We start from the raw sequence: 13,683 nt of genomic DNA, 5'->3' as shown, positions 1-13,683 counted from the left end.
GAGAAATGTCTGACAGTTTGGGGCAATAGGAGACTTCATCTATAATGAAAGCTGGCAAGACCTGGTGACAATCTAGATGGGAACATGTGAAGAGTTCAGGATCAGTCCAAGATCCCCTAGAGGACTGTTTGGGAAACTGTGTCTTTAAAACAGATGATCAAGGAGAAAGTGGGATTTCAGTGATAAGGATAATTGAGTCCATTTGGACATGAAACATTTAGGGGTATTTTAACTGTAATGCCCAGCAGCCAAATTATTATCTAAGTTTGTTGGTCTCATAAACTCACCCTGCTGTAGAGATCTAGGAGTCATTAGCATATGCAATGCAGCAACAAAATGAACATGGGTAAAATCACTCAGGAGAGGAGCAGTAGGCTGAAGATTGCTGGAAAAATCTAAGGAAACTCAGCATGCAATAAAGAAGGGGAGAAACACAGTAAGAGAATAATCACAAGAGTTTGAAAGTTTTACTAATTATGGGCCTAAAAGTCAAAATATTAGCTGGGGGGGGTGGCGGGCAGATGACCCGCCAGCATAAGAGCAGCATAGATTTATTTAAGTAAGTACTGTATGAATGTACGGGATTGACCAATCAAGTTATCTGTAAGGTCTGAAGCAGACAAGGTGGGTAGAAACCAGACTGTTTTCATTACAAAATGATTAAGAAAGTGGAGGAGGAGATAAAGTGGCTAAATTCCTTCATAGTAGGGAGCCCATCTACATTCATGTAGAATAACAAAAACAAAGCAGAAGCATAAAAGCCAAATGCGGAAGTGCTGTGGACATGTGATGGTGAGATACCATCCACTGAGAAGTCAGTGGAGATTTGCTGGGCTTGCAAATAGAAATGGTTATAACTCCCTAAAGAATTTTCTAAGTCCAGCTCTGTGAAACAAAGTGTGCTATTCAATGTCTGATTAAGTGAAAAAAAGATTCCCCATAAGCCACCTTAGGGGCATGTAACATTTGCTCTCAATCATAAGAATTGATAGTGAAAATGTGCTCTACATGCATCATGGCATGCCATAACACACCATTCAGCTATTTGAAAAACATCAAATTCATAAATCTGTGTCCAAAAAGAACTGAACAAAACAAGCAGTATGTGGACAAGAATCTGTTTTCATCTCTGTGGTTCCAGCACTAGTTTGTCCACTCACAACTCAATATGTTCATAATTCATTAAAGGGTAACATTTAAAGTCAGTTACAGGCAGCCATTCAAGGACTCACATCAGATCATCTGATATTACATATATCTTCCTTATTTTTTCCCTTTTATTTGTTTATTTGAGAATGATGTACAAGATACAGAATGAAATAGAGAGAGAATGGGCACACCAGGGCCTCGAGCCACTGCAAAAGAACTCCAGATACACACACCACCTTGTGCATCTGGCTTACATGGGTACTGGGAAATCGAGTTTTGAACCGGGGTCTTTAGGCTTCACAGACAAGTGTTTAACTACTAAGTAGTCTCTCCAGACCCATGTATCTTTCTTGTCAATAAAATAACCCACTGTTCTTTAGTAAGATTTCAGATTTAGTATTTCTTTTCATTGAGTTTTTTTTTTTTAATGTTTATTTGTGGGCTGGAGGGATGGCTTAGTGGTTAAGTGCTTGCCTGTGAAGCCTAAGGATCCCAGTTCAAGGCTTGATTCTCCAGGACCCATCTTAGCCAGATGCACAAGGGGCACACACATCTGGAGTTCATTTGCAGTGGCTGGAAGCCCTGGCGTGCCCGTTCTCGCTCTCTCTCTCTCTCTCTCTCTCTCTCTGCCTCCTTCTCTCTATCTGTCACTCTCAAATAAATAAATAAAAATAAACAAACAAAACAATTAAAAATGTTTATTTGCAACATTCAATACAGAAAATAGTAAATATTTTCCAATATACAATACTAAATAAAGAAAATTTAAAATTTCATATGGCAGTTTTGACAAGTATTTAGGAATATGCATTTGAGTATGACAAACCAGACTCATTTATGTAATCAAAAATTCATGATTCATTATTATGTACATAATGCTACACATAGAGGTACAATTGGCTATAGAAATAAGATAGCAATGGCATATTACCTATTGCTTGTAGTATTTTGAAAGTAAAATGCCAAAAATTTTACTTCCTATTAAAATCTAAAATGGTGGAAATAGGGGCTGGAGAGATGGCTTAGTGGTTAAGGTGTTTGCCTGCAAAGACAAAGGATCCCAGTTCAACTCTCCACGACCCAAATTAGCCAGATGCACAAGGGGGAGCATATGTCTGGAGTTCATTTGCAGTAGCTAGAGGCCCTGGTGCACCCATTCTCTCTCTTTCTTCCTTTCTCTTTCTCTTTCTCTCTCTCAAATAAATAAATAAAATATATTTAAAATGGTGCAAATAACTATGCAAGATCAGAGGAAGCACATTCAAGGGCAAACAGGGAAGTACTTAAAAGATGAGCACTTAAAGCCGGGCGTGGTGGCGCACGCCTTTAATCCCAGCACTCGGGAGGCAGAGGTAGGAGGATCGCCGTGAGTTCAAGGCCACCCTGAGATGACAGAGTTAATTCCAGGTCAGCCTGGACCAGAGTGAGACCCCACCTCGAAAAACCAAAAAAAAAAAAAAAAAAAAAGATGAGCACTTAAGTGTGAAATGCCCAAGGACTGGGTGGGATGACGGGATTTATGTTACTTTTGAAAGTGGCACTGCAGTGGATATATGTTAACTGTTACCTCAAACATCAGTATAGACCACTTTCAGACAGGACCGAGTGGGCTAGTCCCATGGTGTGGTGGTCTGATTCAGGTGTCCCCCATAAACTTAAGTGTTCTGAATGCTAGGTTCCCAGCTGATGATGGATATTTGGGAATTAAGGCCTCGTGGAGGGAGTGTTTTGTTGGGGTGGGCTTATGGGCTTTATAGCCAGTTTCCCCATGCCAGTGTTTGGCACACCCTCCTGTTGCTGTGGTCCACCTTACATTGGCTAGGGGGTGATGTCCACGCTCTGCTCATGCCATCATTTTTCCCTGCCATCGTGGAGCTTCCCCTCGAGCCTGTAAGCCAAAATAAATCTCTTTTTCCCAGAAGCTGCTCTTGGTTGGGTGATTTCTACCAGCAATGCGACCCAGACTGCAACACATGGGTAGATCTAAATTAACTCAGATTGGCTTAAATATACCCTGGACTCATAAGATGATTCAGGAAAGATCATATGATAATAATGATGGCTTCTAAGACTTCTAAGAGGGGAAAAAGGTAACTCCCCACTCCCTCAAGCTTGATAGGAAGGCTTTCCTTTCTTCACTAGACAAGAATGAGAAATGATGGCCCTAGGAATTATTTGCAGCAACCTTTCACCAATGGACAAAAGAGCCTGGCTAGAAAGTGAATTAGCACTGAAGCAGAAAACAGAGAACTGAGCACTGGTCACATGATGAAGTTCTGGATCAAGTTATCCTTCATGGTTATACATGAAAACACACTCCTTCATCAGAATGAGTTATATGATGTATACATATAGTTCTTCTTGTAACTCAGAGTTCTAATACCCATTTGAAAATTAATATAAATGAAATCCAACAGAATGCATTTGCCAAAAACTCACCCTCCAGCATAACAAGGATGTTCAAAACCAACAGAAACATGAAAAATTATAGGAAGGATTAAAAATATACACCCAATATCATGTTACATGTAAAGTGGTAGCACAATACAACTCTGGAGCAATTCTGGCTTTGTAAATAAAGTGAGAACTTCATATATGTTATAAAATGGAACTTGCTGTCTCTACATTCATACAGTTTTGTCTACTATGCAAGCAGAGAATCCAAGAAGAAATGAATATGCATTCCAATACGCTCAAGAGGCCTTTGTAAATAAGAGACACAATGAAAGTTGCTTGATATGATATTGGAGATCAAATGAAAATTGAAGGACAGACAATCCATTCAATGTCTTAGCAATATTGTAATTAAATTACCAAATATTTGGGAATTAGTAATGACATACTTTCTCATCTAATTATGTAATTTCCACCTTTAAAAATATTTCAAAGATACATTTATGAGAATGAAAAGTGGTTGGGCTCAGTGGCTATAGGTACTTGCTCCAGCAAAGGCTGCTGACCCAGGTTCAGTTCCCCAGTACCCATGTAAAGCTAGATGCACAAAATGGCACATGCATCTGGACTTTGCAGTGGCAGAAGTCTCAGGTTCTAGCTGGCATGCTCACTCTCTCTCTCCTCACAAATAAATAAAAATGTATTTTTTAAAGAATGTACAGTGGTAACATATGATGAGTGTAAAGGAGATGCCAGAGCCTACATGCCCAGAAGCATTGAATAACCATAATAATTTTTTGTACTGTATGTGGTTCAGCATCTTACCACAAGTCCATGTGTGTATAGAGCTACCACATTAACTACGTGTCTCCCTTGTTCAGATGCCTGAAGTCACTCCACTAGCTTTCCCACCAGAATTCTCATTGCAACAACTCTTCCTAGACAAGAAGGCTCTTACTTTCTATTCAATCTGACTTTGTTCATTACAATTTTTTGAAAAAACGATACCATATTGACACACTGTTCCTCAATTTTAATACAGTTCATGCCAGCCTTCAAACTTTTTTATTTATTTAAAATTTTGAATGGGGCTGAGGTGGGACTCTTACATTTGAAGTGTAATCATAATCACTCATTACATTTGAAGTGTAATCATAATCACTCATTGTTGATTTCAAATTTGGTCTCATTCTTCCATAACTTTCTGTAGAGTCTTTCATTAGCCTTCCAGGTGTCCAAAGAAATTTTTCCACAACAGTGAACAGTCAGTCTGCAAATCCCAATTTAATTTTACACCATAAAAATAACACTTGATAAACAAGATTCCAATTTATTAACTTACTAAGATTTATAATAAATAGTGATTAAGAACACCAAAAGAAAAACATAATAATAAAAGAAAAACACTATGATTTCAAGATTACATAGTAAAAAGAATTGTGATACTCTATGGTGACTTAGACTTGCTTCTGCTACCCAATTAATCTACTTTTGGCCCTCAAGGATCAATTTCTTCAAGCTCCTTCCTCTTGAAACTCAGGTGGGGGCTGGGGACAGTGGTGCTGGAGGTGGTTTTATTTCCAACCAGTGAAATCACTTCCTAGGCCTCGTGCTCATTTTCTTAGAATGTGTAGATGTGCCAGTATAACGTTCCTTTTTCGGTAAGGTGTATCAGTTTTAGTTTGCGTCTTGCAAATCCGTAGCAACATGACAACAGTACGTTTTCTTGCAGTGAGACTTACACCTTCCATTACAGAATGATCTAAGCCACCAAGGCTTGCTTCCACTTTCAATGCCGTCACGTTATTACCTTACCTATCAAACCTCACTTTCTGGGGCTGGCTAACAACCGCGGCGATCATGCTTGGAACAAATGTCCGCCCTTCACCTAGGAAGAAAACCGGCTGAGAACTCAGCGGGGCCGGGGTAAGCCTGGCCCGCGCAGGTGCGGCGGCTGGGCAGGGCAGAGCCCGGCGGCCGCGGGTTCCAGGCCCCGCCCCGCCCCGCCTCACTCCCGGCGGGACCCGCGGGGGCCATGGCGGCCAGGCAGCTCCGGCCGTGGAGCCGAGCCGCGCTCGCCAGGCCGCCCCTCGCCGCCGCGTCACCTGACCGTGTAGGAGACGGAACCGGGTTCCGCCGGCAGCTCAGCCTGACCCTCGGATCGACTTCCCAGGCAGGCCCAGAAGGCCGCGCGCCCGGCTCGCAGGACGGACCCGCGAGCGCGGCAGGGCACCAGACCCGCAAAGGGTTAACGGAGGCGGAGCGGCGCATCGCGGAGCTGCACGAGGGCGCGTGCGCGGTGAGGCCCGCGGCGGAGCGGTCTCTGCGCCTGCGCGTGCTGCCCGACCCCGCCCCCGCCCCCGCCCGCCCCCTGCTGCCCCAGGCCCTGGGCTGGAGATCCCGCGGCCCTTTCCCGCGGATCGAAGGGTTCTTGGTGTGTCTGTCGGTCTTGAGTGAGAGTGGAGTCCGTTTTCTGATCAGCGTCGTTGCTCAGCGCGCGCGTGTGTGCGTGCGTGTGTGTGTGTGTGTGTGTGTGTGCGTGTCTGTGTGTGTGTTTGTGTGTGTTTGTATGCGCGCAGGCGCACCAGTGAGTGTTGGGGAAGAACACGTTAAGGAAATACAGGATGTGGGAGAACTGAGCAATCATGGGCCAAGTATGTTATTTTGTACAAGTATATTGTATCTGCGCGATCACTTGGACACTAATTTTAGTAATAAAAGAAGACAGTTTCTCATTTTTGCCTTCTCGCTAAGTGAGCAATGGAAACTCTTCAGACAAGACGATCTATGCTTTGTTCTAGTTTCTGGATTTCACTCTGGCTAGTTAACAACTTGTACTTACACTCATCTCCCTTCAGATGTTGTAACATCTTTGACCACGCGACATTGGAAGTAGCATAATTTAGATTTCTGCTATATTTATAAAAGAAATAACAAATGGAGAAACTACACTTTATAGTAACGACAGAAAAGCGATTCGCCTATGTGATAGGCTGTGAGTGTGTGATCAGTACTTCATTGGACAGGGGTAGAAGAAAACCTTGAAGATTGCCTCAGGTTGCCCTTTTTGTTTTCACTGATAGTAGTAGGCCTGTAGAATACATTATCTGATCCATTCTGGTATTGAAATGGAATAGAGACATCAGGAAATTACTGCCAGCATTTGATTGTTTTTACTTATGGTCTTGTTTTAAATGTTAAGTGCACAGTTTGTTCCCATACATCACCACATAAAGTAGATGAACTTCAAGTTTCATCCTTAAACAACAAAGGCATGTAAGCGTGGGAAAAGATGAGTTTTGTTCATTTTGTTTTGTTTTCCCCATTGGGGTAGTCCACACTTATTTCAACAGGGTCATCATAACAGGGTACATGACTGTCCAGGAGACCAGAAGTAAGCCCAATATCAACCTTCTATGATTTCCTTTTCCCCAGTTCAGAGCTGAGTAATGGTCCTTTCTGGGGCCTTCCTTCCTGTGTGCATGTGCTCTCCAGTCAGTCAGCACTCTTGCCTTGTCTTTGCTTTCATCATCATCTGCAGCCAAATTAAGTTTGTAGGGCAGTGAGTAAGCTCACAGATGCTCAGCCCACATACAAGGCAAGAAGGACAGCAGCAGCCTGTGAAATTTCAAGGTTGCCAGATACATGCCCTCAGAAAACACGCAGAAGCTATGAAAAGTGAAGGCTGCTGGAGTTCCCAGGGATTGTTTGATTTGTTGGTTTGCTTGTTGGTTTTTCTTCCAAGATTCCAAATATGTTCTTTGTAAGTAAAGAAGTGAGGTGATGCTAAAATGGTGTTTATTGTTCCTGGTTTCATGTGGTACCAAAAGACTTGAGACTTCATAGATCAGTGTTGGGACTTAATGGATTCCTACTGCCCTGATCTAGCTGTGCAAGAATGTTAGTGAGAGCCGGGCGTGGTGGCGCACGCCTTTAATCCCAGCACAGAGGCAGAGGTAGCAGGATTGCCATGAGTTCAAGGCCACCCTGAGATGACAGAGTTAATTCTAGGTCAGCTTGGACCAGAGTGAGGAGACCCTACCTTGAAAAACCAAAAAAAAGAATGTTAGTGAACCTGGACTAGACCTTTTACTGCACACATTTTTTAAAAATTATTTATTTATTTATTTGAGAGCGACAGACACAGAGAGAAAGACAGATAGAGGGGGAGAGAGGGAATGAGCGTGCCAGGGCTTCCAGCCTCTGCAAATGAACTCCAGACGCGTGCGCCCCCTTGTGCATCTGGCTAACGTGGGACCTGGGGAACCGAGCCTCGAACCGTGGTCCTTAGGCTTCATAGGCAAGTGCTTAACCGCTAAGCCATCTCTCCAGCCCCACATTTTTTTTTTTTTACAAAAGAAGTTTATTACAACTCAGAATAAAATACTCAGCCTTTAAATAAGACACTGAACAACTAAAGAAGTCATTCATGACTAATATGTCAGAGGACATGCTAGTTTCTTGTATATTCCAATAAAAAATCCAGTGGCACACTGATTTACTACTGATACACACACACATGCCTGTATATGTATGTATGTATATATATACATTTTTTTTCTTCCCTATGGAGAAATGTATACATTTCTCCATAGAGAAGTTTTAAGAAACCTCAAGGCTAGGGAATATATCATGCCAGTGATACAAGTCTGTGAGAGAACTTAATAGTTTACCTGTACCTTTACACCAAAGTGTTTGCAGAGGGTTTTTTTTTTTTTAATCAATCTTGAATGAAGGTCAAAAATGCTTTCTTGACATTTGGAGTACCATATTAAAAGTTGCTTTAGATCAAGCTTGTGAAAGCAGCAAGTGTTAATATGGTAAAACAATACTTTTTTCACTTAAAAATATTGAACTAACAGCACTCTTGGAAAAAATAGTGTGAAACGTGCAATGGAATAACACTTCATGAAGGCATCGAAAAGTGTTCAATAATAGCAAGGGTAATACTTTTCTGAAAGGACTGTTGGTTTTGATTAGCACCTTTTCTATAAGTTTAAATCATTATCCACATATTGTAAGTACTGAAATTGCAACTTCGACTTCTGAGTGAAAGTTCATTTTCAGCCTCTTAAGCTCTTAAAATCATCTAAATCACCTGTTATTAAGCTCGTTACCTAGAAACTGAATGAAAAATATCAGAGCAGCAGCTACATAGTTACTGAGTATAGAGGAGTTCTTGTTTTTCCATCAACTTCTCATTTTACTCAAACTATATATTTTCTCCTTTAGTCACATAAAGTTAGATCATATAGAATGTTGAAATGCATTCACTCTTTAATTGCAAGTGCCACCAAAATTGCAAGAAAGAAATTTAATATTGTTTTTGAAAATTGTCGTGGTATTTTAAGAGTAGAACTTATATGGGGGAGATATGATGAACATTAATGAAGCTTAATGAATTGTTTTATTACTCTTCAGGCTGGCCAGCTAAGCTACTTGGACCCAGCTACTGGTTATGTGGTATTCACAAGGCTGGCCCACTTGCAGAGAGGTGCCTGCTGTGGTTCTGCCTGCAGACATGTGAGTAACAATGCTTGCCTTACAGCAGCAAGTTGCTCTGCTTTTGTAACTTCATAAATACTTATTATTTGAACAACAAGTCAAATAAAAAAGCTAAATAGACCTGGAGTGTGCTTTTCACAAGCTATTTTAGCAAAGGACAATGAAGTCGTTAGTACCAACATAGGACCTTTAAAGTTAATGGAACTTTATAACATAAGGTTTCACTGCAAGCATCAACTCTTCACAATGCTGTGACTTGAAGTTCACGAGAATACTTTATTGCATGGAAACTTTTCATGAAGTTTCAAATAAGTTGTATTCACTAGGCAAGTACATAGGACAGGAACAGATATCAATGTTTCCAACAAGATCCAGATCCAGAAATTCTTTTTTTCTTTGCTATCTCAGTAAACATACATTTGAGAGGTGGTTTTCCTTCAAGTGATAAAGGTTCCTATCTTCCCTTCCCTCCCCTTCATTTCCCTTTCCTTCCTTGCCCAGCCCTGCCTTGCCCTCTATTTCTCTTCCCTTTTCCTTCTTTTCTATCCTTCCCAGGGTGAGCAGCTCTCTGTCTCCTTCTTTCCCTTTCTCTCTCCCCTTTCCTGTATATATGTGACTTTCTCCGTTTTACCTTCCATCCTCCTCCCGCTCTTCTTCTGTGTGATTTTTTTTTCTAATCTGTATGTAGAATAACTAGGAGGCTAGATGACTCCAAAATTGTAGCTGTAGATTTTCCAAAATGTTCATTTTTATAGATATATCTTTGTGTTTACTGATTAAAATGAAAGAGCTACCTCCACTATTTCAAGCAAAGAAGAAATGGGATCTTTTTCTACAAAAATGCATTCCATTAGGATTAAATTGTCACTGGGTTAAGATTGTGCAAAAATAACTTCCGTTTACAGAACACTTTGTATGTTTTGTTGCAAAGAGGCATTTCCTTTAACTAGTTCACTTTCTAATAAAGAATGGGCACTAAAGGTATGTATTAACAGTAGACAGTATTTGGAAAAAGTCAGTCTTTACTTTTATGCATGTTGCTACCTTTGCCACTAGCTGTTTTTAATCAAATACATAGAGTTTTGTGTAAATGGAAGACTCAAGGATTTTGTAAGGGGGGAGGGTTGACAATAAAGTTCTTGAAGTTGAAAGTCTATATTCAGGAAATAATTCTTCAACCTTAATTAGGACTGTTTGTGTGAGCTTGCTTTTGTGCTTTGTAGTCTGCAAAACTCCATACGTCAAATGATCAATATAATATCCTTAGCAGTCTCATTTTTTTATAACATGAGAAGTATAGTTTTCCAAGATAACTGTTAAATACTTCAGGTAATAACAAATAATATTTTGTTGTATTTCTTTTTCAGTGTCCATATGGTCAAGTCAATGTTAAAGACCCATCCAAGAAGAAACAATTCAACTCATATTTTTATGTTTAACAATAACCTCATCTCTGCTCTCTAATTGAACTTGTGTTTTCAGAAATAAACCCTCATCTATAATTACCTCTGTTGTTGACATTTGAGCACTGCTTCCATTTTAAATACATATATTAAAAGATGAAAAATCTAACAAATGTTGAGTGTTTCTGAGGTGGCACACTGATAGCCATCTTCCTTTCTTTATGCTCACTTATCACACATATATGCTAGAGACTAAAATAATGACTTTGTTAAATGAAAATAGCTATTTTTCTTAGCCTTGGTTCCCTTACTGTCTTGTCATTATTAGCAATCCAAGGAAAGTTGCTGGCAAGAAGATAAGTGTATACTTCATTTTATTTATACGTAGAACTACAAAGAAATTGATAAAACTGTGTGCTCTGAAAGCCCAACAAATGTGATCCTGCTGAAAGAAATGTTCTAATCTTCCATCTGTTCTCTCCATTGAACTTTAAATCATTCTGACTTGGGGGTCAGAGTACTGATGACACCTCTCTTAGACCATTATTCTTCTCTACCCTACCTCATCTTCCATTCCTCCTGACCCATTGCAGGCAAATCTATCTTTGAATATTTTATTAGCTTTATATCCATTCTATTCACTGTGGTGATGACCTTTAAGGAGCCACCCTCCACAGTTAGTCAGGAGCTCACAGCACTGTTCTTTCCACAGTTTCTTCTCTGTTTCTCCTGGAGGCCAGAAGCTCTGGGAGGGCCTTCCTTCAAGTGAAAGTTGTTCGATGAGAAGAGGCTGCTGCCCACTAGGAATGGTGGCTAGGAACATCAGGTCCCAAACAACCAACACAGGAAAGGTCCTAGTGCTTTTCTCCCACATTCAGTCCCCCTAAAAAGCCCTTCTTAATCCTGAAGTATGATGAGAAGCAGCTTAGTGATTCTGATGTTTCCCATAATTGTGATTTCTATTGATTTTCATGTCGGATATTAAATCCTTCCAGCAATTGTTGGCAGCTTTGGTAGTCCACCTTGCCTGGCACTCTAACCCTGGTAGCCCAAGGAATGCCTCTCAAGGCCCCTGTGAGATGGCAGCAACTTCTTTGGATTCAAAAGAGCATTATTTTGGACCCAATGTTGTCCTTTCATTCTGAGGACAGGAATAGGAGAAAATGATCAATGTTTTCGTTGTAGAGGCAGTTAATCTTTTCAGAAAAGTACAAAGGTTCCTGGAAGCCCCTTAACCTGCCCCATTCTAAATCCAGAGGCAGCCATCTATTTTAACTTTTACCAAACTTAAAGATTAACAAGGTAGTGTTCTGGGTAAGGGAGGTATGGTGGTTTCTTCAGCAACCACAAGAGAAAGAAAGAAATACAATCCAAAAATATCATCTTTCAGGAGAGTTTAGAGTAGGAGGAAAGGGAAGTTTATTTTGAAAAGGAGTCCTACTTGAGGCAGGTGGAAGTAACCACAGGGATGTCTCCTTCCCACAGGCTGCTGTTTCTTTCTCCCAGGGAACTCTTTGCAAAAGAGAACTGACTTCCATGGAGGGCCCTTGTGTAAAATGTTGGCAATTCTTCTGGTTGTAACTTACAGAAAAGGAGCAGCTGGACCCAAAAGATCGTGTGGGAGGGGACACCTGATGCCCGGAGCAGAGGTCTGAAGTTCCCTGTGGTTCAGGCATCAGACCTATGCAGCAGGGTCACAGCGGGGCTGGTGCTCCAGCATTAAACACGATATGGCCACATAAACGGTCTTCACTGCAAGGGGGTTAAGCTATATTGTATTCACGTACTGGAAAGTAGTAATTCAGGTTTCTTATTAGGTGTGTATATACAAACAAGTGGATTCCCAGAAAGAGATATATCCCCATCTTAGTCAATTCTGGTGTTGCTCCACTCTCAAGACTCCAGGTGACTTATGTCCCAGTGTGCCATAATTCAAGGGAGATTGATTTTTAGATAGTTTCTAACAGAACAACCCAGTGGAAACTGGGGTTGCCAGGGTGGGATAGGGAAGGATTCCTGAGGCTGCAGCTCTTCCCTCCGCTGGGAAAACAGTCTTGCCCTGTGCAGTCCTCCAGGCACGTGGATCACAATGCACACTTTCTTCAGGAGATGCGCTGTCCCTACTGACTATGCGGATACAACAGATGGAACAGATGAGGCCTGAAAGTTGTTGCTAGGCATGCCAAGGGACTTGGTCTCCACAAAGTGTCCCTTCTCCAAGTGCATTTGCAAAGTCTGTTATGTACACACTTTCCCAACATCAAAAATTAGTAGGGCTTCTAATAATCTCCAGACAAGACTGGGAAAGCAGACTCACTACCTACCAGGTAAGTGGCACTTGGTATGTTGCCTTTCATTAAGCTCTTAACCACAGAATCTTAGGCCACCCCAGAAATGACCTCTTCCTCCATTCACCGCCCTCCACTCCTCATCCATACTTTTATCTTGTCTTCATTCCACCAACAGCTCAAGTTTGTAGGCGGACATCTTTCACAGGTGGAGGATTTTAAACTACATGCAAGATTTTCAGTACCCTGCAGCAAGTCAGAGGGACTCCTTAGTTCCTTGGTGGCAAAACTATCACCTCCCTTCAGAAAGAAAGTCAGGTGTGTGTGTGTGTGTGTGTGTGTGTGTGTTGGGGAGATGAAGGATCCCTTTTCCGGCTCTCTGGAGTCCCTAGTTCCTGAGAAAATGTTGAAGAAGAGTCTAGGGCTATGCTAAACCTCGGATTGGGCTGCTTCTGTAACGTCCCAAGTCCCCTGACTTGGTAGCCCCTTGTGTGCCCCAGCAATTTGGGTACTGGGTTAGCCTTCATCTCCACAAACAGTTTGAGTCTGAGTTTATGCAATACGACCAATCTTAGAGCCTTTCCTCCTGGAGCTACCGTGATAAAAGAAAATGCTAACTTGGGAATTATGGATTATAGAGAAATTTGTGTATATGTAAAGACCACATCCTCGCACCACATTCATATTCTAAAATGTGCGTTTATTTGTGCGCTTAGGTCTGTGTGTGTGTGTGTGTGTGTGTGTGTGTGTGTGTGTGTGTGTGTGATATGTATGTCGTTATCTATTACCTAAAAAAGTTCGTGACAGAAGAGTTAAAGGTACTGCTTTGAGCAGTACTCGGTTGAGAGCTCCCAATTCTTGCCCTTTCGCTGACTAGCTTAAAATCTGAACCCCGGAGTCTTGTCTGCTTCTGGCCGAGAAAACTGACGGATGAGAGGATACTG

General features: G+C 41.4%; 1 protein-coding gene across 1 annotated transcript; it reads left to right on the top strand.

Annotated features, from left to right (window-relative positions):
• Window positions 1-5,578: 5,578 nt before the first annotated feature.
• Window positions 5,579-10,553, top strand: C1H1orf53 (chromosome 1 C1orf53 homolog). The gene is made up of 3 exons (XM_045140657.1): window positions 5,579-5,842; window positions 8,965-9,066; window positions 10,416-10,553. Exons 1-3 carry the CDS (start codon window positions 5,579-5,581, stop codon window positions 10,485-10,487), a joined length of 438 nt encoding a protein of 145 aa, XP_044996592.1. The 3' UTR covers window positions 10,488-10,553.
• The last annotated feature ends 3,130 nt before the right edge of the window (window positions 10,554-13,683 follow it).

Source organism: Jaculus jaculus, chromosome 1 (assembly GCF_020740685.1).
Source record: "Jaculus jaculus isolate mJacJac1 chromosome 1, mJacJac1.mat.Y.cur, whole genome shotgun sequence".
NCBI lineage: Eukaryota > Metazoa > Chordata > Mammalia > Rodentia > Dipodidae > Jaculus > Jaculus jaculus.
This window is presented reverse-complemented; position numbering and strand designations above follow the sequence as displayed.